The sequence below is a fragment of the Myxocyprinus asiaticus genome, chromosome 50 (genome assembly GCF_019703515.2).
Source record: "Myxocyprinus asiaticus isolate MX2 ecotype Aquarium Trade chromosome 50, UBuf_Myxa_2, whole genome shotgun sequence".
In the NCBI taxonomy this organism is placed as follows: domain Eukaryota; kingdom Metazoa; phylum Chordata; class Actinopteri; order Cypriniformes; family Catostomidae; genus Myxocyprinus; species Myxocyprinus asiaticus.
In genome coordinates this window covers 14,577,944-14,598,203 of record NC_059393.1, presented here as the reverse complement: position 1 = coordinate 14,598,203, position 20,260 = coordinate 14,577,944, and the positions used below count along the sequence as shown (strand labels likewise).

The window sequence follows — 20,260 nt, the reverse complement described above, 5'->3', positions numbered from 1 at the left end:
ACTGCAATAGAAATAATTTCCTGCTAATTAAAGAATGTGTCAGCAGTGACAATAGACACAACTGGCCTCTTAAATCTGTAAGGGGCTGTTCACACTGAACGCACTGTTTTCCTATGTAAACATTCACTAGATGGATGTTTTTGACTGTTGCCCCATGTCTCGTGCAGGAGCGCCACATTTTAAGATCTTGTGTCAAGTAAAAAAGAACTTCAACTGTTAAAAACGTGCCACAAGACACCTGCGTGCGTGATGCTGCACCTAGCTTTTTTTGAATGGCTCCTTATGCTTTTAACTTTTTCATAATTGGATTAGAATCTAAAACAGAAGTGTGTGGTAACTGTTGAGCTATTATTTAAAGGTGCACTCAGTAAGTTTTTGCTAGTTAAAAAAGTTTTACTCAAAGACATGAAAAACATTTTTGAGAAATACAGGTATGTTGAAAATTATGTACACTCACATTAGATGAATACTCCAGTCATATCAGAAACCCAGTAAAAGCGGTTTAATTTTACATGGAGTGGGTCTCCCCCTCATGGGCGCTGCCATGTTGACAGCACATGACACTGTGTCATGCAACTGACTGAGTTACTACCACTAATAATTACAAAAATAATTACATGTTTACTTAATACAGTGCTTTAAGTCAATGCTCAAACATAAAAGTACATGTAAACAAAACGAGCAAACCAAACAATAAAACAACATGGCAGTGTTCAGTCAGTTAAAGAGCTCACGAGTTGCCGCTGCCAGGTCACAGTTTAGCGCAGTCTAGCAACAACGCGTGAAATTTGTTTTGGATTGGATACAAGACTGTCCATTATAGGGATCTGTGTATTAGGTGATGGATAAAAACATAAACTAAAAGTAACAAAACATAAGATAAACAAATATATTTGGTGTAAAGCGGCAGCATTTGGTAAACAAACTTCCAGTATCCAGGACGATGGGTTTCAGTATAGAGTCCAAAACCACAAATACTACTGGGACCAAGGGGACGAGGAAGAGCCAGCTAAAATCTTACTTAGTGCACCTTTAATATGTATTTGGCTACTTCCCAGGTCCATGGTTTGTCATTTCCAGACATTACAATCATTGTCTGTGAATGACTGTCCCAAAGTTTCAGCTGATGATGATCTTTACTTGACTAACATTTTAAAAAGTTTGGTTAGAACCACAAGCATTGCAGGGTTTCCTCACTAATAGCCACTTAATATTCACACATGGGTAAAAGTCAACATGTGGTAGAGTCGTTCTCCTTTGCTGATTCAATAGGGGGCATTCACCTTGGCATAGATGTATCTGTATTTTTATGTGCCCCTCTACTGTTTCATGATAAGCTTTTGTCTTCGCCTTGCGGCTTTCAGAGCATGAAAAGAACCGTCTGTGCAAGAGTGCAGATTACATGAACCTGCACTTCAAAGTAAAGTGGCTCTATAATGAATACTGCAAAGATCTGCCTTTCTTCAAGAACCGAGTGCCTGAATATCCTGCGTGAGTGCCTCCCGATCCACCACATCTCACATACTCATTATCTAAATCAAAATGTCACTTTGACCATGGTCTGATAGGTAGTAGAGCTTTAGGTGGTTTTGTTATTCTGCAGGTGGTTTGAGCCATTTGTCATCCAGTGGTTGGATGAGAATGAGGAGGTGTCTCGAGACTTCTTGCATGGAGCCCTGGAGCGGGACAAGAAAGATGGGGTGAGTTTTTTTTTTCTTTTTTTTTTTTTTTTTTCAGTCTTCTAGTCCATTGGATGCATATTCAACAAATATTAATGTTTATAAACCAGTAAAAATGTTTAACTATACCAATGAACATAAATTAATTTAGATATTTTTTAAGTACTAATATTAATAATAATAATAATAATAATAATTAATTAATATATACTTTTTAATATGTATACATACTGTATATACAATATTTAATAATTGCAAAAATATTTATTTTAATTTATGATAATGGTTTATATTTTAAAAATATTTTAGTAATAAGAATTTTTTATAAAATTCAGAAAATGTATTATTTTAATTTTTTTTTTTTAATCACCTTTTTTTCCCCAATTTGGAATGGCCAGTTCCCACTACTTAGTAGGTCCTCGTGGTGGCGCGGTTACTCACCTCAATCCGGATGGCGGAGGACAAGTCTTAGTTGCCTCCGCTTCTGAGACAATCAATCCGCGCATCTTATCACGTGGCTTGCTGTGCATAACACCGCGGAGACTCACAGCATGTGGAGGCTCATGCTTCTCTCTGCGATCCACGCACAAATTACTATGGGCCCCACTGAGAGCGAGAACCACTAATCGCGACCACGAGGAGGTTACCCCATGTGACTCTACCCTCCCTAGCAACTGGGCCAATTTGGTTGCTTAGGAGATTTGGCTGGAGTCACTCAGCATGCCCTGGATTCGAACTCGTGACTCCAGGGGTGGTAGTCAGCGTCAATATTCGCTGAGCTACCCAGGCCCCCTAGAAAATTTATTTTTAATTCATAAATGTGAATGCTGCACAGTGCATATTATATATACAGTGTATATATATATATATATATATATATATATATATATATATATATATATATATATATATATACACACACAGTTGAAGTCATAAGTTTACATACACCTTAGCCAAATACATTTAAACTCATTTTTTCACAATTCCTGACATTTAATTGTAGAAAACAATTAAAACAATTAATTCCCTGTCTTAGGTCAGTTAGGATCACTGGTGTAACTGAGTCAGGTTTGTAGGCCTCCTTGCTCACACATGCTTTTTCAGTTCTGCCCACAAATTTTCTATCAGACTGAGGTCAGGGCTTTGTGATGGCCACTCCAATACCTTGACTTTGTTGTCCTTAAGCCATTTTGCCACAACTTTGGAGGTAGGCTTGGGGTCATTGTCCATTTGGAAGACCCATTTGCGACCGAGCTTTAACTTCATGGCTGATGTCTTGCGATGTTGCTTCAATATATCCACATAATTTTCCTTCCTCATGATGCCATCTATTTTGTGAAGTGCACCAGTCCCTCCTGCAGCAAAGCACCCCCACAACATGATGCTGCCACCCCTATGCTTCACGGTTGGGATGATGTTCTTCGGCTTGAAAGCCTCACCCTTTTTCCTCCAAACATAACAATGGTCATTATGGCCAAAGAGCTAAATTTTTGTTTCATCAGACCAGAGGAAATTTCTCTAAAAAGTAAGATCTTTGTCCCCATGTGCACTTGCAAACTGTATTTTTTCATTGGCTCCTTCCTTGCTGAGCAGCCTTTCAGGTTATGTTGATATAGGACTTGTTTTACTGTGGATTTACATAATCGTCTGCCTGTTTCCTCCAGCATCTTCACAAGGTCATCAAGTCATTTTTATTTGTATAGCGCTTTTCACAACACACATCGTTTCAAAGCAGTTTAACAGGAAATCATGTATAAAAAAAATACAAAATTAAACTGTTATATCTATTATGTCTTACAGTGATCATTGTGTAGTTTGATTAAATAAAATTGTAAAATGTGTATAAAAATTTAATAATTGTATTTAGAACTCCTGTGAGCAAGCTGAAGGCGACTGTGGCAAGGAACACAAAACTCCATAAGATGTTTGTTAATGGAGAAAAATAACCTTGGGAGAAACCAGACTCACTGTGGGGGCCAGTTCCCCTCTGGCTAAACAACATGAATATAATGCCAATATTAGTTATTTGTGTATTATACATTTGTAAATTAAGTAAGCATTAAGGTCCAGTGTTTTAAAAATAAAAATAAAATATTTTTTATGAACTGTAAGATTAATGACTAATGTTTCTGAAGTCCATCCTGGATTAACTGCAGAAGTTCACATAGATGCACTGTACTTTGTTAGTTGGCTGATGAAGGCTTTTGTTGGCAATTCAATGATAATCTATGTATTCAATTTCAAGAGTGTAGTTCATCAATAGACAAAGGTGATGCAGGCAGAGGTATATGATGAGGTGCATCGCAGTTCAACCTACTGGTCATTTTGGTGAGGTTCGGTGGGGTCCATCCTAAATCCAAGGTTCAGGCAGTGGCTTATGAAGTTTCAAATGTGTTACAGTTGGAGTTGGCATTAGTTCATCCTCTGAAGTCAAAAAACTGAATTGATGACTGGCTAACACCGGCTGTAGTTTGTCGTCATCTCTCAGCGACACGTAGGAGTCCGACACCAAACAGGAACGGAGCTGGATCTGGCAGGCCCTGGTAACCTTGGGATATATTTGGAAACAAATAGAATAATATTAGCGTGAATGCCATTCAACTTTTTGCAGATTTATAGATCATGATGGATGTTTCTGGTTCCGGCAGACCTAACTAAAGCAGCCTAATTGGAGTTGATGGATAAATTAGGTGTTTGCCTGGTTAAATAGATGAGTCTTTAGTGTAGACTTAAACTAAGTGAGTGTGTCTGCATCCCGAACAGTGTTAGGGAGACTATTCCATAGTTTAGGAGCCAAGTATGAAAAGGATCTACCTCCTTTTGTGGATTTTGATATTCTTGGAATTATTAACAAGCCAGAATTTTGTGATCGTAATGAACATGAAGGAATATAGCATGTCAGAAGGTCAATTAAGTACTGCGGAGCCAAACCATTAAAAGCTTAGTATGTAGTTAACAGAATTTTAAAATTAATATGAACTTTAACAGGTAGCCAATGTAACTATGATAAAATTGGGCTAATATGATCATATTTCTTAGTTCTAGTCAGCACTCTGGCAGCTGCATTTTGAACCAATTGAAGTTTATTGAACTTGCTGGACATCCTCCCAGTAATGCATTACAAAAATCTAGTCTTGAGGTCATGAACGCATGAATTAATTTTTCGGCATCAGCAACAGAGAGTATGTGTCATAATTTAGCAATATTTCTCAGGTGGAAGAATGCTGTTCTACAAACATTGGAAATGTGATTTTCAAAGGACAGATTGGTATCAATTATAACACCTAATTTCTTTGCTGAAGAAGACGACGTAACAGTACATCCATCGAGAGTCAAATGATATTTTAGCAGCTAATTTTTAGTGGTTTTTGGTCCAATCATTAGTACCTCTTTTTTGTTGGAATTGAGTAGAAAGACATTTCTGGCCATCCAATCTTTGATTTCATTGATACACTAATTTGGAGAATTGTGAATTTTCGTTGGGTTTAGAAGAAATATAAAGTTGGGTATCGTCGGCATAACAGTGGAAACTTGTATAAGGAGAAAAGTAGAGGTCCTAAAACTGATCCCTGTGGCACTCCATACTTTTTTTTTATTTGACAATTCCTTGTTTACACATACAAAGTGGTAACGGTCTGATAAATAGGACCTAAACCATGCTAATGCAAGGATAGCAAGGAGTTAATAATATTAAGAAGAGGTTCTGAGATTACTGGGAATACCTCTTTTAAGAGCTTTTGATTTTTTGATAAGTTTTGTTAGCTCTTCATGACCTATGACAGCGAAGGACTGAAGTTGCTTGTGAGCAAAATTATGAGACTAATTCAATTTTATCAGTAAAGAAATTCATGAAGTCATTACTATTGTGCTGCGACGGAATATCTGGTTCAGTCGAGGCTTTATTCCTAACCAATTTAGCCACAGTAGTGAATAAACACCTAGGATTGTTGTGGTTATTTTCTATGAGTTTGCTAAAATATGCTGACCTGGCAGATTTTAGTGCCTGTCTTTAGCTACAGACACCATCTTTCCATGCACCGCAAAATACTTCTAACTTTGTATTCTTCCACTTGCGCTCCATTTTCAGAGCTGCTCTCTTGAGAGCATGAGTGTGATCGTTGTACCACGGTGCAGGGCTTTTTTCTTTAATTTTCTTTAAACGAAAGGGGTGACACTATCAAGAGTGCTAGAGAAGACTGTATTTATATTTTCTGTTATTTCATCAAGTTCTTCTAGACTTTTTGGCTTACGGAGTATGTTCTACCTGAACGATAGCATGGTGTAGATTGAGTGACATTAGCTGATCGCAACAAAAAGTGGCGAGGTAATAATCTGAGATCTCATCACTCTGTGGTAGAATTTCTATAATATCAACATCAACTCCATATGAATATGGCATTGAGTTGGTCCTGTCACATTTTGTCTGACTCAAAGACAGTTGAGAATATCAATAAATGCTAATCCCAATATGTCATTTCCATTATCTATGTGAATGTTGAAGTCACCAACAATTAAAGCTCTGTCTACATTAACTACTAGATCAGATAGAAAATTTGCAAATACACCAAGGAAACCAGAGTAAGGCCCAGGTGATCTATATACTGTAGGCAAAAGACAACAGAGATTGTTTTATTTATATCTGACAATGTCAAATTAAGCATTATTAGTTCAAAAGACTTAAACTTATATCCTGTCCTATGATTAACACCAAAAACTTCACTGTAAATTGTAGCAACACCTCCTCCTTGACCCTTCAGACGATGCTCATGTTTATAACAATAACCTGGGGTAGTAGATTCATTTAAACTAATATATTCATCTGGCTTAAGCCAGGATTCAGTAAAACAGAGTGCATCCAAACTATGATCTGTAATAATTTCATTTACAATTAGTGCTTTGGTAGAAAGAGATCTAATGTTTAGTAGCCCTACCTTTATATGATGTTTATCTTCAAAAAAAAAAAAAATTTCAAAATGATTTAGTGAGAGTTTTGTGTTTGGTAGTTCGGGGAACAGACATAGTATCTATATGACATCTGGGTGATACAGTCTCTATGTGTTGTACTTTGTGACCTATGTGATGTCTCAAGGCAGCTAGCAGACATTTGGAATAACCAGTTTGTCTACTTCCTGACCTGGGCCCCAGTTAGTCAAATACTATCATCATTAAGTCTATGAGCCAAATTACTAGAGAGGAGAGCGTCACCTTCCCTGGAGGGATGGAGTCCGTCTCTCTTTAGCAGGTCAGGTCTACCCCAAAAAGTCTTCCAATTGTCTATAAATCCTATGCTATTCTCCAGACACCACTCAGACATCCAGCCATTCAGTGACACTAATCTACTATAAACCTCGTCACCACGATGAGTAAGGAGGGGGCCAGAGCATATTACAGTTTCTGATATCATTTTTGCAAGTTTACACACCTCTTTAACATTATCTCTAGTGATCTCCATCTGGCAAAGCCGGACATCATTAGTGCCGACATGAATAGCAATTTTAGAAAATCTACATTTAGCATTAGACAGCACTTGTAAATTTGATCTGATATCAGACTCCCGAGCTCCCGAAATGCATTTAACAATGTTGGCTGGAGTCTCTATTTCCACGTTCCTTACAATAGAATCACCAATTATTAGGGCTCTTTCAACATGATTCTCAGTGGGTACATCACTGAGTAGGGAAAATGGACTGGAAACCCTAACAGGATTGGGAGAGTGGTGTCCTTTTGCTGAGCGAGTATACTGGCGAGATGTCACCCAATCGCCCTGCTGCAGGGGCTCTAGAGCCGGAACCAAAGTGTGTGTGTTGCTCACTGTTCTACCCGCATCCGAAACAGTATCTACCGGCTTCTTTTTCTCACTGACCTCCACTAATGTTTGTTAGTGCGTGCCTCTAGCTCATTAACCTTCTCCGTCAGACTGACCAATTCCTTACATTTATCACATGTGAATCCCTCACTGCTGATGGAAGAAGCTATAGTAAACATGTGGCATGTAATGCAGGAAGCAATAACATGAGCATATGCCATGATTTACTACAGTTGTTTGTTGTTGTTGTTGTTATGGTTGTTCTTGAGTGGTGAGGGTTTGCGATCGATGTGGTTCCTAATCAGCAGATGTTTGAAATTGATGCAATAATCCATGTAAAACACAGTGGAGAAAACGAATGCTCTCAGATGTGACACAAGATGTAGATAAGTGGAAAAAAGAAAAAGAAAAAAAATGAGAGAAACGGGTGCACACGGTGTAATACACACAGATGAAACAGTAGAAAAGCGGAAAAACCCAAAGCACGTGGTAAAATGGCAAAGGATAAAATGATGAACATATAAAAATAAGAATAAGCAATGCTAAGCAGGCTAACAAGCTACAAACACTCGTGCAGCATGCCAAGGTTCTTTGCTGTTGTTCTGGGTTTGATTTGCACTTTTCGCATCAAACTACGTTCATCTCTAGGAGACAGAATGCGTCTCCTTCCTGAGTGTTATGATGGCAGCGTGGTCCTATGGTGTTTATACTTGCATACTGTTGTTTGTACAGTTGAACATGGTACCTTCAGGCATTTGGAAATTGCTCCCAAGGATGAACTAGACTTGTGGAGGTTCACAATTTTTTTTTTGGCTTATTTATTTTGATTTTCCCATGATGTCAAACAAAGAGGCATTGAATTTGAAGGTAGGCCTTAAAATACATCCACAGGTACACCTCCAATTAACTCCAATTAGCCTATCAGAAGCTAATTGGCTAATTGTCTAAAGGTTTGACATAATTTTCTGGAATTTTCCAAGCTGCTTAAAGGCACAGTTAACTTAGTGAACATAAACTTCTGACCCACTGGAATTGTGATATAGTCAATAAAAAGTGAAACAATCTGTCTGTAAACAATTGTTGGAAAAATGACTCATGTCATGCACAAAGTAGATGTCCTAAACGACATCATATTAGTTTTAATGACTTCTGACTTCAACTGTATATAAATATAATATATAAACTGATAATTAAAATACATCACATTATCCATGTGAGAACTAACAAACTCATTGACTATTTATACACAGACACTAATTGCAATTTAAAAAGCCACAGGTGTGGGAAATTAACCTTTAATTACCATTTAAACCTGTGTGTGTCACCTTGTGTGTCTGTAACAAGGCAAACATTCAAGGGTATGTAAACTTTTGATCAGGGCCATTTGGGTGATTTCTGTTATCATTATGATTTAAAAAGGAGCCAAACAACTATGTGATAATAAATGGCTTCATATGATCACTATCCTTAAATAAAAGACAGTTTTTTTTTTGCATGATCAGTCATATTTTTAAAATCAATGCCAAAATTTCACAATTTCTGCCAGGGTATGCAAACTTTTGAGCACAACTGTATTTATTATAAGTGCTTTTCTATGACTCATCAATGTATACATGTGTCAAATGGACACCTTTGGAGCATCTCACTTTGGTTGCATGGCATCATAAACAAAGCAATTTTAGGTAGCTGTGTCATGTTAAACAAAGTTTGACACAGAAGACAGATCTTGAGATCCCTGCATTCTTAATTGTACTCCATGCAGCTGGGTTTGAACACAAGAACATTCTCATCTTGTGCTGTCGCTAGTGTCAAGCAAGCCTGAGTTTGATTTGTTGTCTGTACAGCTGCGCGTTGCCTATACCAGTGTTTCCCAACCTTTTTTCTGCCACGGCACACTTTTTACGACTAAAAAATTCTACGGCACACCACTATCCCACATAGGCTAACTATCGTCAATATGTTTCCTTTTCAAGAACTTGTCCATGTTTTCTGGCCATCTTAGTAGCATGTTTACTTCTAATGTTTGAAATTCGGCTATGCAAAAAAAACAACAAAAAAAACAAGTCACATAGGTAGGCTACACTGTGTGAGGTCACAGGTGGCTAGAGCGCTAAATGGGTAATGAAAAAACAACAAATTTGCTCCTTTTCTAATTTGTAGATTTGTTCTTGCAATGCCACAACAAATTACAGGGATGTAAACTCTTGAGGGGCGAAAAAGGTAAGACAATCACTGGTCCACGAACATTTTTTCTGGGGATATGTTTTTTTAAAGAATAAGCTAAAAGCACCAAGAAGTTTATTCAAGTTTACAATTGTGCAGAATTAGCTGCAAAATAAAGAGTATTTTGGTGAGGCTTGCTTCTGTTTCACAAATGTGTTCAATTTTATTAATGTATTAGTTCAGTGACCCCTTCTGGAAATGTCACTAGGTGGCGACAAATGAGCATCTTGTGTGCTATGAGTGAGTCAGTGAATCATTTTGAGTCATTCATGACCGAAATCTACCAATAGACTTTATAGTGTTTAAGCATTAAAAGATCAAAACAGATCTATAGTCTTCCTTCAGTCTGAGCATTATTTTTCATCCAAAAAGACAACAATAATAGTCTAATAATATTGAGTTTCAATAACATCCTTACCTTCTCCTTTATTAAAACTTGCATGGCTACAAATCTACTGACTTCAGTATAAGAATTATAAACACAAAGCAGATCTACGGTATCATTTTCCTACAGTAGCCTATTTAAACTGCTGAGCATGGCTTTTATCAGAAAAGACCACAATAATAGACAAATAATAATAATTTTGAGTTTCAAACATTTTCTTCAACGCTCCGTTCAACACCAGCGTCAAGCACCGCATTGCCCTCCATATGACAAGAGTTGCAGAAAGCGTCACAGAGGTTTGCCACGTAAAAAAGCGGGAGGTGTGCACAATAAACATTGAAAACATGTATTTGGAAGAGAGAAAAAAGCTTGCAGTTGCTTTGATAGCAGAAAGTAATAAAAGGACTCGTTTATATTTAGGTCTTAGCGTTTTCTTGATGAATTTAAATTAGTTCAATAACTGGAGTCTCTGATATTCGTAAACGATTAGGTAATATTTAATTAAAAGAAATGAAACACTAGTGTGCCACGGCACAGTGGTTGGGAAACACTGGCCTATACAGCTGAATGTACGTTTACCATCCCCTGCTGAAAAAAGGTGGTACTTTAAGCTTGAATTGCACCGATGGAATATTCCTGATTACCGTCTGGGGACATGATTAATTGCTTTAATTTTTTTATGTGTAATTTTTTTATTTTACATGTTAAATTGACAGCCATAATATATACTATTTTTATTTAGTATAAAAAAATTATAATATGCTTCTTTAATTATTTTGTTTGCTGCAAAATATCTCAATAATGTGCTATTGTACAACCACTATTGTATTATTACCAATTGAAATATAATAAAGTATTCAAAAAAATAGTCAAAGTTGAAAGCAAAACTACAGTAATTTTACCGGGAGCTGTAATAAGTTACAGTAGGGCTACATTTCTAGCCTGCAACTAGACATGTCAGTATTTGATGAATGTGTGCCCTACCGAGCTCCTCAGCATGTTCCTGAACCAGTAAGCATGCTCTTTATTTCATTAGTTCCACAGAGCCCCCTTTGGGAAACTGCCACAGTCTCACCTCAACCCAGTTATTTCCAGACGAAAGAGCTCAAACTTGACATCTTGTCGCAAATAGCCCATGCGTCCCCTCATTTCCTCTTATTCTAAAACTTTCTCTGACTACACCTTCACCTCTCTCTCTTTCCTACAGTATCAGCAAACTTCAGAGCACGCTCTCTTCTCATGTTCGGTAGTGGACGTCTTCTCACAGCTTAACCAGAGTTTTGAGATCATTAAGAAGCTGGAGTGTCCTGACCCACAGATTGTTGGACACTACATGAAGAGATTCGCCAAGGTCTTCAGTAGACACACATCTGAAATGAACCTCTTGTTTCTGATAGCAAAGTTCCATGATCATTTAATTACCTTAGAACAAATGCATAAGTATAGCAGGGAGCCCAGCTAAGCTGTGTTTTTTTTTTTCAGTTTGGTTAACTTAGCAACAATAACAGAAGCCTAACAATATGTAACTTTGCTCAGCAACAGTAATTGTGACCTTAACAGTTACAATAGCTTTAAATTTTTGTGGGAGTGATTTTAACATACTCTCTTTACCCTGTAGACCATAAGCAACATTTTGCTCTCCTATGCGGGCATTATCTCCAGGGACTACCCCAATCACTGCACCAAGGAGAAAGTGGTAATGGTCTAAAAAGCCCTGAGGAATCAGGTTTATATTTTTCTTAAACAGCTGTTTGAAACCTTACACAATTAACTATTTTTTCTTTTTTTTCTTTTTCTAGAATGCAAAGGATGGTGCTGTTAAGGTATGGTTTAAGTCTGTACGTTTAATGTTAGAATGTGCTGGGCAGCTTTTTAAATTTAATAGCAATGAATAGTCTTGGTACTCTCTTTTAGAGTGGGTTGACAAGCTGTTCTTGTTGTGATTAAGTTAGTATGCATTTTCACAGTGTGTTATGCTCCACACAGCCCTGTATCCTAATCAACAATATCCAGCAGCTCAGGGTACAGCTTGAGAAGATGTTTGAGGCCATGGGAGGTAAAGATGTAAGTGAACCACAGATCTTCCACAATATTCCTTAATTAAATCTGCATTTGTTTCTTGAGAGAATACATAGTCTAGCAGATACATCTTTCTGTTCTTAAAGCTTGGTCAAGTTCTGGTGTTTTTGACACTACTGTCCAACTGTTTTCTGAGGCCACGTCCACACTAATACATGTTTGATCAAAAATGCATTGATTTTGCTTTGTTTACGCCCCTCATCCACATTGAAACAGCGTTTTTCTCCACTGAAAACTTTTGAGACTTTCGAAAACACTCTCTAATAACACATACTTTAGAAACATATTAGTGTGGACATGCCCCGAGTCTTGTCAAGTTCTAGTAGTTTTGGCCCCTACTGTTCAATTGTTTTCTAAGAACCTGGTCAAGTTCTTGTAGTTTTGGCCCCTACGGTCCAATTGTTTTCTGAGAACCTGGTCAAGTTCTGGTAGTTTTGACCCCTACTGTCCAATTGCTTCCTGAGACAAGTTTGGGTAGTTTTGGCCTCTACAGTCCAGTTGTTTTCTGAGAACCTGGCCAAGTTCTAGTAGTTTTGGCCTCTAATGTCCAGTCCTTTTCCTACAGCCTGTCTAAGTTCTGGTGGTTTTAGCCCCTTCTGTCCAATTGTTTACTCAGAGCTTGGTCAAGTTCTAGTAATTTTGGCCCCTAATGTCCAATTGTTTTCCAAGAGCTTGATCAAGTTCTGGTAGTTTTGGCCCCTGCAGTCCAATTGTTCTCAGAGAACCCGGTCAAGTTCTGGTAGCTTTGGCCCCTACAGTCCAATTGTTTTCTGAGAACCTGGCCAAGCTCTAGTAGTTTTGGCCCATAATGTCCAATTGTTTTCCAAGAGCCTGGTCAAGTTCTGTTAATTGTGTCCCCTTCTGTCCAATTGTTCTCTGAGAGCCTGGTCAAGTTCTGGTAGTTTTGGCCCCTACAGTCCAATTGTTTTCTGAGAGCCTGGTCCAGTTCTGGTGATTTTGGCGTCTTCTGTCCAATTGTTTTCTGAGATCCTGGTCATGTTCTGGTAGTTTTGGCCCCTACAGTCCAAGTGTTTTCTTAGAGCCTGGTCAAGTTCTGGTAGTTTTGGCCCCTACTGTCCAATTGTTATTTTCTGATAGCCTGGTCAAGTTCTGGTGGCTTTAATTACTACTCTCCAACTGCTTTGTCTTCCAGTTGAACGTTGAAGCCAGTGATATCTTGAAAGAACTCCAGGTGAAGCTCAACAATGTTCTAGATGACCTTGCAAGGATCTTTGCCACAAGGTAAGGTACCAAGGTATTGTATAAGGAAGAGTTGCTCTTTTTGCTTTATTTTTGGAGTGAAATCTGTGCTTTCCCTGGTTTCTCCCAGTTTCCAACCAAACATAGAAGAAAACGTAAAGCAGATGGGTGACATACTTAGCCAGGTGAAGGGGACAGGAAACGTGCCAGCAAGCGCTTGCAGCAGCGTGGCTCAGGACGCCGACAATGTCTTACAGCCCATCATGGACTTCCTTGATAGCAAGTGAGCTTCGAATCTTCAGTCCTATGTTTTCCTGGAAATGTAATGCCTCCACTCTCCCTCACTCTTCTCATATTACTTTTTTTGTCTTGTCAGCCTCACATTGTTTGCCAAGATCTGTGAGAAGACGGTATTGAAGCGAGTGCTGAAGGAACTTTGGAAGCTAGTCATGAATACAATGGAGAAGACAATTGTTCTGCCTCCGCTGACTGATCAAACGGTAACAAGGATTACTAGCTATAAAAATAGACCTTATGATACATACTGTTACAATATCAAGGGGTTTAGAACTTTGTTAAGAGCAGATTTTTGAGGCATTCATGTAGAAAACCTTATATATAAATGTGAAGATTGTTAACAGCATTGTGTTTTTTGGTATGAATCATGAAGAAAGAGAACTTCTGGAAATATAAACACATGCGCCAACAATCTCCCCAACAGCCATCACTAAACATGCCCCTTCCCAGTTCAAATATTCACCTTCTTGGAAGATGCATTCTTCACATATAAAAAGTCAAAGAAGCAAGGGAGTGCACCATATCATCCTCTCAAGACTGCTCTCTGGTCCTGTAGTCACACAGTTGTACATTTCTTTTAATGTAATCTTGACACAAAAAAAAATTTTTTGCTTCATGTTTTAACTTTATTTCTATATAGTTTAAAACTAGTTAATCTTTTGAGATCTTTTCTACAGGAACAGAGACCTCACTGTTACTGCTTCTAATTTGTCTTGATATAACTGTTATTCTTTTTGTATTTTTGTTTGTATTTGTTAATTTTGACAAAAGAGACCCATATCATTACTTTAAAAAAATCTAACATTTGGACTAGAGCTGCTTATCTCCCCATTGGCCTCTACTTATCCAGTTGTTAGTCACTCTATTATGCTAATTGCAAAAAAAAAAAAAAAAAAAAATTATGAAGGAATGGTTTGCCCAAGAATGAAAATTATGTTATTACTTACTTACCTTATTTCAAGTCTTATTCCAAGAAGCTATATGATAGATTTGTGTGAGGAGCAGACTGAAATTTAAGTGTTAATTCTCTGAAAATCTTCCCCTCCATCATAGCCATTAAATGGCTTCAGAAGTCTTGGACTTTTATGTTGCTTCCATCATGATCCACTAAAATAAAGCCATACAACACAAGATAGCCATTCCAGGTTCGGAACGAGGGTGGGTAAATGATAACAGAATTTTAATTTTCAGATGAGTTATCCCTCAAAATTGGGCTATAGGGACTCATTGCAATAACTCTTTGAATGTTAATGCTTCTTTGATTTGATGTGGGGCTCTTTGTAGCTTCACTGACCCTTCTCTCTGGTTATTATTACATTCTTGCTCCCAACCCCAACCTCCTCCTCCCCCCCCCCCCCCCCCCGCTACACCTCCACAGATGATAGTAAGTACCAGAGCACTCCTGTCTGTGCATCTGTTTGTCCTGCAAGTCCGTCCATGCTGGGGTGACCCCCTTCCCACCACCCCCTTCTGCTCTGTATGGCTGCCAAGTTCTCCTTTCCTTGTCCAATGCATCCTCATTCATCTGTCACGTCTTTCTATCTCTCTCTTTATCTTCTTCTCTCCTTTCCCTGGCCACCTCAGTGGTCTGCACCCGAGGTGGCTGTAAGCATGGTGCATTTCCTAACTGACTTGGACAAGGCCCCTTTCCAGCCTGATCTCACAGTGAAATCGGAAAGAGTTGACCGACTTTTCTTTCGTCAAAATCGGTATACGTTGACCGAAATTTCGAAACACTGCCCCCAGTGGCCAAAGTGTTAAGTGTTGTAGGGTATATGGTACATGTAAGCTCCATTTATGTCCAGGAGAGGTCACTAAAAGCTAGTAGTGAAGCAAGTTGTTTTCAGCTTTAAAGTACGTTATACAATGAAGAGAAAAGCATATATTTATAGATTCTATCCCCAAACCTTACCTTAACCATTAGTGGAGTAAAAAAGTAATGTTAGAGGGAAAAGTGAAACCTCTGAATCATTCTCGTCATTGATTATTCAAACATGGTTACTGCATGGCTTTGAACCCTAGTCTCCCATGCAGCTGATGCAACGCGCTGCCAGTCGCAGCTGGTGGAATGGTAATCTCATTGAAACCACTGCAAACATGTCTGATAAGAATGCTGCATGTCAGCGCATCGGCATGCAGTCGCTGATCCTAGGGTACCGAAACTATCGGAAACATCATGCCAACTTCACGTGTGATCATGTTGTCCTTTCTGCCCCCACAAAAAAATTCCAATCTGATTTCCGCCCCCACTTCTGACTGCCAACCCCTTAGTTTCTCCTGCATTTTGTGGTGAGTCTACTACCTGGGTGTCCTAGGGTGTGACTTGCTGGTTAACTGGTTATGGTGGTCTACTCTCCCCCTCTCTGTCTCCTCCCACTGTCACCTGTTTGAAACCTTTCCTCTGTGGGTTGTTGCTTGCGTCTGAACTTCACATCAACTCTTGAGCCTCTGCAGACATTATTCTGTCAATCTGTCCTGGTATTTGGTTTTGCGTGTTGTCGTACTACAATGGGCCTGATGTAAAGCCAAGGTGTCATACTGATGTGTCTCCTGGTATTTGATTTAGATTTTTTTTTTTTTATCCTTTTCTCAGGCTTTCAAAAGATTAGGCAATTAAATCAAAGTTTGTTGGCAGTATAGTCTCTTCATCAGTTGTATGTATAAGCTGTATTGTCAACTTGCAGAGCAAATATTGTTTTTGATGTCATGCAATTTTATTTATTTTATTAGCTTCCACAAGCAGATCTTGAAGATCTTATTTCCTTTTTAGAATTGCCTTAAACAAGTGGCCCGGGTTCAATACAAGTTCAGTTCTACTTACCACAAAAATAATTTAGACCGGAATCTCAGCTTTTTTTTTTTTTTGCTTTGTGCATTCATTTTAATTTATTTCCTTATTTATTTATTTTTGTCATTAACATTTTATGACACACACACACACACACACACACACACACACATACAACAAAATAACATTGTCTCTCTCCACTAACCATTGTTGAAACCCTCCAGAAAGGCCACATATCTGCCCCATTTCTTCCTATATGCCTCCATGTTACTCAGCCGTCTATGCATCATTTCCTCGAAAGCCGCCACCTTGCCCAATTCGGTGCACCATTCCTAAAATGAGGGAGAACCAGCTGCCTTCCAACCCCTAAGTCAAGTCAAGTAATTTTTATTTGTATAGCGCCTTTCACAACACACATCGCTTCAAAGCAGCTTTACAGAAGATCAGGCATTAACAGAAGATAAAACTGTAATATCTATAATGTCTTAGAGTAATCATTGTGTAGTTTGATAAAATATGATTGTGTATTTAAAAATAAGTATAATAATTGTATTTATAACCCCAGTGAGCAAGCCAAAAGCAACTAAATTAATTTTTATTTATTTCCTTATTATTATTATTAATATTATTATTATTATTATTATTATTATTGTCATTAACATTTTTTATTGATTCCATACATAAAAAAAATACAAAATTAGGACAAACAGAACATAAATACATGGAATCATTTATATCCCTATTATTCCCCCCCAACCTAAGAATTATTTGCCTCCCAATCATCACACTGGATATAACCCACTTTTTTATATATTTGTCATTTATATCAATGACTGTCCCATCCCCCAAAATACATAGTCTTGGGCAGAGAGTAACGTCAGTGTCCAAGACCTCACTGATGAAGTTCTGTAATTCCGACCAGAACTCCTGAATCTTCGTACAGAACCAAAAGGCATGGGCTATGTCCCCATCTTCCGACTGGCATCTCCAACAGGTAGGTGTATCTATTAAACGAAGTCTATACAACCTAGAGGGGGTCCAATAGAAACGATGTATGATCTTAAATTGCATAAGACGTACCTTAGCATCTGTGGACATATATTTGAAATTTTTTAGAATCCTTTCCCACTCCCCATCCTCCAGTGCCGCATTCAAATCCTTTTCCCATAACCCCTTGTGAGATGATAAAGCTCCATCGCCAAGACTCTGAATCAGCAAAGAATAGTACACCGACGCTTTGTGACCCTTCCCAAAAGCAGCAGTCACCACACTAAAGATGTCTGCCGCTTTAGGGTGCTGTATACTACCTCCAAAGACAGTACATAATAAATGGCACAGCTGATTATCTGAAGAATTGACACCTCGGAATCCCAAATTGCTGTATAATATTATCAAAAGAACAATTCCAAAATCTTAAAAAGATAATCCCATTCTACCATATCAAACACCTTTTCGGCATCAAGTGAGATGGCAGCGACCGGAGTCTGATCATTCAACAAAGACCACATGATATTGATGAAACGCCTAATGTTATCAGAAGAGCTGCGGCCCCGAATAAATCCCACCTGATCTATATGTATAAGAGATGTCATAACTTAATCGGTTAGCCAAAAATGTTGACAATATTTTAACATCTAGCTGGATCAGGGAAATTGGATGGTAACATTTACACTCGCTTAGATCTTTGTCCTTTTTAAGAATCAGACTGATCCGGGCTTGCGTCATGGTTGGCGGAAGCTTACCATTCTTTAATGATTCTGGATAAACTTCTAACAAAAGTGAAGCCAGTTCTGTAGCATAAGATCTAAAAAATTCAGCCTGGTCCCAGAGCCTTGCCTGTAGGCAAGGCCTTAATATCCTCGCCAAGCTCCTCCAAGTTTATCTCAGAATCAAGAGAATCTTTTTGCTCAGTCGTCAGTTTGGGAAGTTCTAATGATTCCACAAAGTTTCTAATATCCTTTTCAGCAGACAAAGACGTGGAACTGTAAAGGTCAAAATAGAATTCTTTAAAGGCATTATCAATATCAGTGGCCAAGGTAAATATATCACCACCAACAGATTTCACTAAGGGAATGGTAGAAAAAGAATCTCTCTGTTTTATGTATCTAGCTAGAAGTTTCCCTGCCTTATCCCCCGACTCAAAGTATGACTGTCTTGCCCTGAATAGCCAAAACTCCACCTTCTGTGACATAATAGTATTATATCTATATTTCAATTGGGTCAATTCCCTGAGGCCATTAGACGACATTCGGCACTTCAGCTCTGCCTCTACATTTTTGATATTCCCTTCCAACTCCACGAGTTCTTGCACTTTGGATTTTTTTTGGTGAATGAGGCATACTGTATGATCCGGCCCCTAAGAACCGCTTTAAGTGCCTCCCAAGCCACGCCCACAGAGGATACTGAGGACCAGTTGGTCTCCATATAGACATTGATTTCAGTCTTTAACATTTGTTGGAATTCAGGATTTTGCAAAAGGGATTCATTAAAGTGCCAACTATATGATTTCCTTTTCTCCACGTGTGGCAGCACCTCTAAACACACCAGGGTGTGATCTGAGACTAAAATGTTTCCAATTGAGCAATCAGCAACAGATGAAATGAGGGACTTAGATATTAAAAAAAAAAATCTATTCTAGAGTAAATCTTATGGACTGATGAAAAAAATGTATAGTCCCAACCAGACGGGTTCAAAAGTCTCCAGATATCTGTAAGACCAAGATTTTTACACATCCTGTGAAGCATCGAATCTCTGCTTTTTTTAAACAAACAAAAAATGTTATGCACTTACAAAGGAAGTCTTTGGCAAGGCAAGTTACATAGCACATTTCATACACAATGGTAATTATAAAAGTGCTTTAAGGCATTGCAAGGAATTACACCAAAATTAATTATAAAGTTATTTTTGAAAGTAAAACTACAAGACTTAAACATTATACATGTTAACATGGCTAGTGATATAGAATCAAAGTTATCTCCAATCTTTAAACTCATGACATGACCATGTAGACACTAAACTTGGTTACTTTTGCAGGATACACAAAAGTATACCATAAAGGGACATGGCATGGCTATCTGTACGTACTGTTCCACCCACAGAAATTGCGCCATTAACACAGCTATATGTCAATCCGCCTATAACAGTAGTTCCATAAAAAGAACAATTTACAGCTCAAATAACATACATTACAGAGGAACTAATATAAGTCCTTTAACATATTTTTGTTTATAAACCCTTCATAATGCAATGCCCTTAAAGGGATACTTCACCCAAAAATGAAAATTCTCTCATTATTTACTCACCCTCATGCCATCCAAGATGTGTATGACTTTCTTCTGCAGAACACAAATTATGATTTTTAGAAGAATATTTCAGCTCTGCAGGTCCATGCAATACAAGTGAATGGGTGCCAAAATTTTGAAGCTCCAAAAAGCACATAAAGGGCATCATAAGTAATCCATACGACTCCAGTTTTTAATCCATATTTTCTGAAGCAATATTATAGGTGTGGGTGAGAAACAGACCAATATTTATGTAATTTTTTGCTTGGAATTCTTCTCCCTGCCCAGTAGGGGGCAGAATGCTTGAAGAATATGAATCACCAAAAACACCAAAAAAAAGAGTGTGAAAGTGATCTGTTTCTCACCCACACCTATCATATCGCTTCTGAAAATATTGATTTAACCACTGGAGTCTTATGGATTACTTTTATGCTGATTTATGTGATTGTTGGAGCGTCAAGATTTTGGCACCCATTCACTTGCATTGTGTGGACCAAAAGAGCTGAGAAATTCATCTAAAAT

The 20,260-nt window shown here is 38.1% G+C and overlaps 1 protein-coding gene across 1 annotated transcript in view; it reads left to right on the top strand.

The window, feature by feature from the left end:
* LOC127438655 (protein unc-13 homolog A-like) overlaps positions 1-20,260 on the top strand; it is a 60,608-nt gene that overhangs the window by 26,456 nt on the left and 13,892 nt on the right. The window contains exons 28-36 of the mRNA XM_051694376.1: positions 1,365-1,491; positions 1,604-1,700; positions 11,301-11,444; positions 11,712-11,789; positions 11,893-11,916; positions 12,080-12,157; positions 13,326-13,414; positions 13,503-13,655; positions 13,749-13,872. Coding sequence (XP_051550336.1) covers positions 1,365-1,491; positions 1,604-1,700; positions 11,301-11,444; positions 11,712-11,789; positions 11,893-11,916; positions 12,080-12,157; positions 13,326-13,414; positions 13,503-13,655; positions 13,749-13,872 — 914 coding nt within the window. The remainder of the gene's footprint in view (positions 1-1,364; positions 1,492-1,603; positions 1,701-11,300; positions 11,445-11,711; positions 11,790-11,892; positions 11,917-12,079; positions 12,158-13,325; positions 13,415-13,502; positions 13,656-13,748; positions 13,873-20,260) is intronic.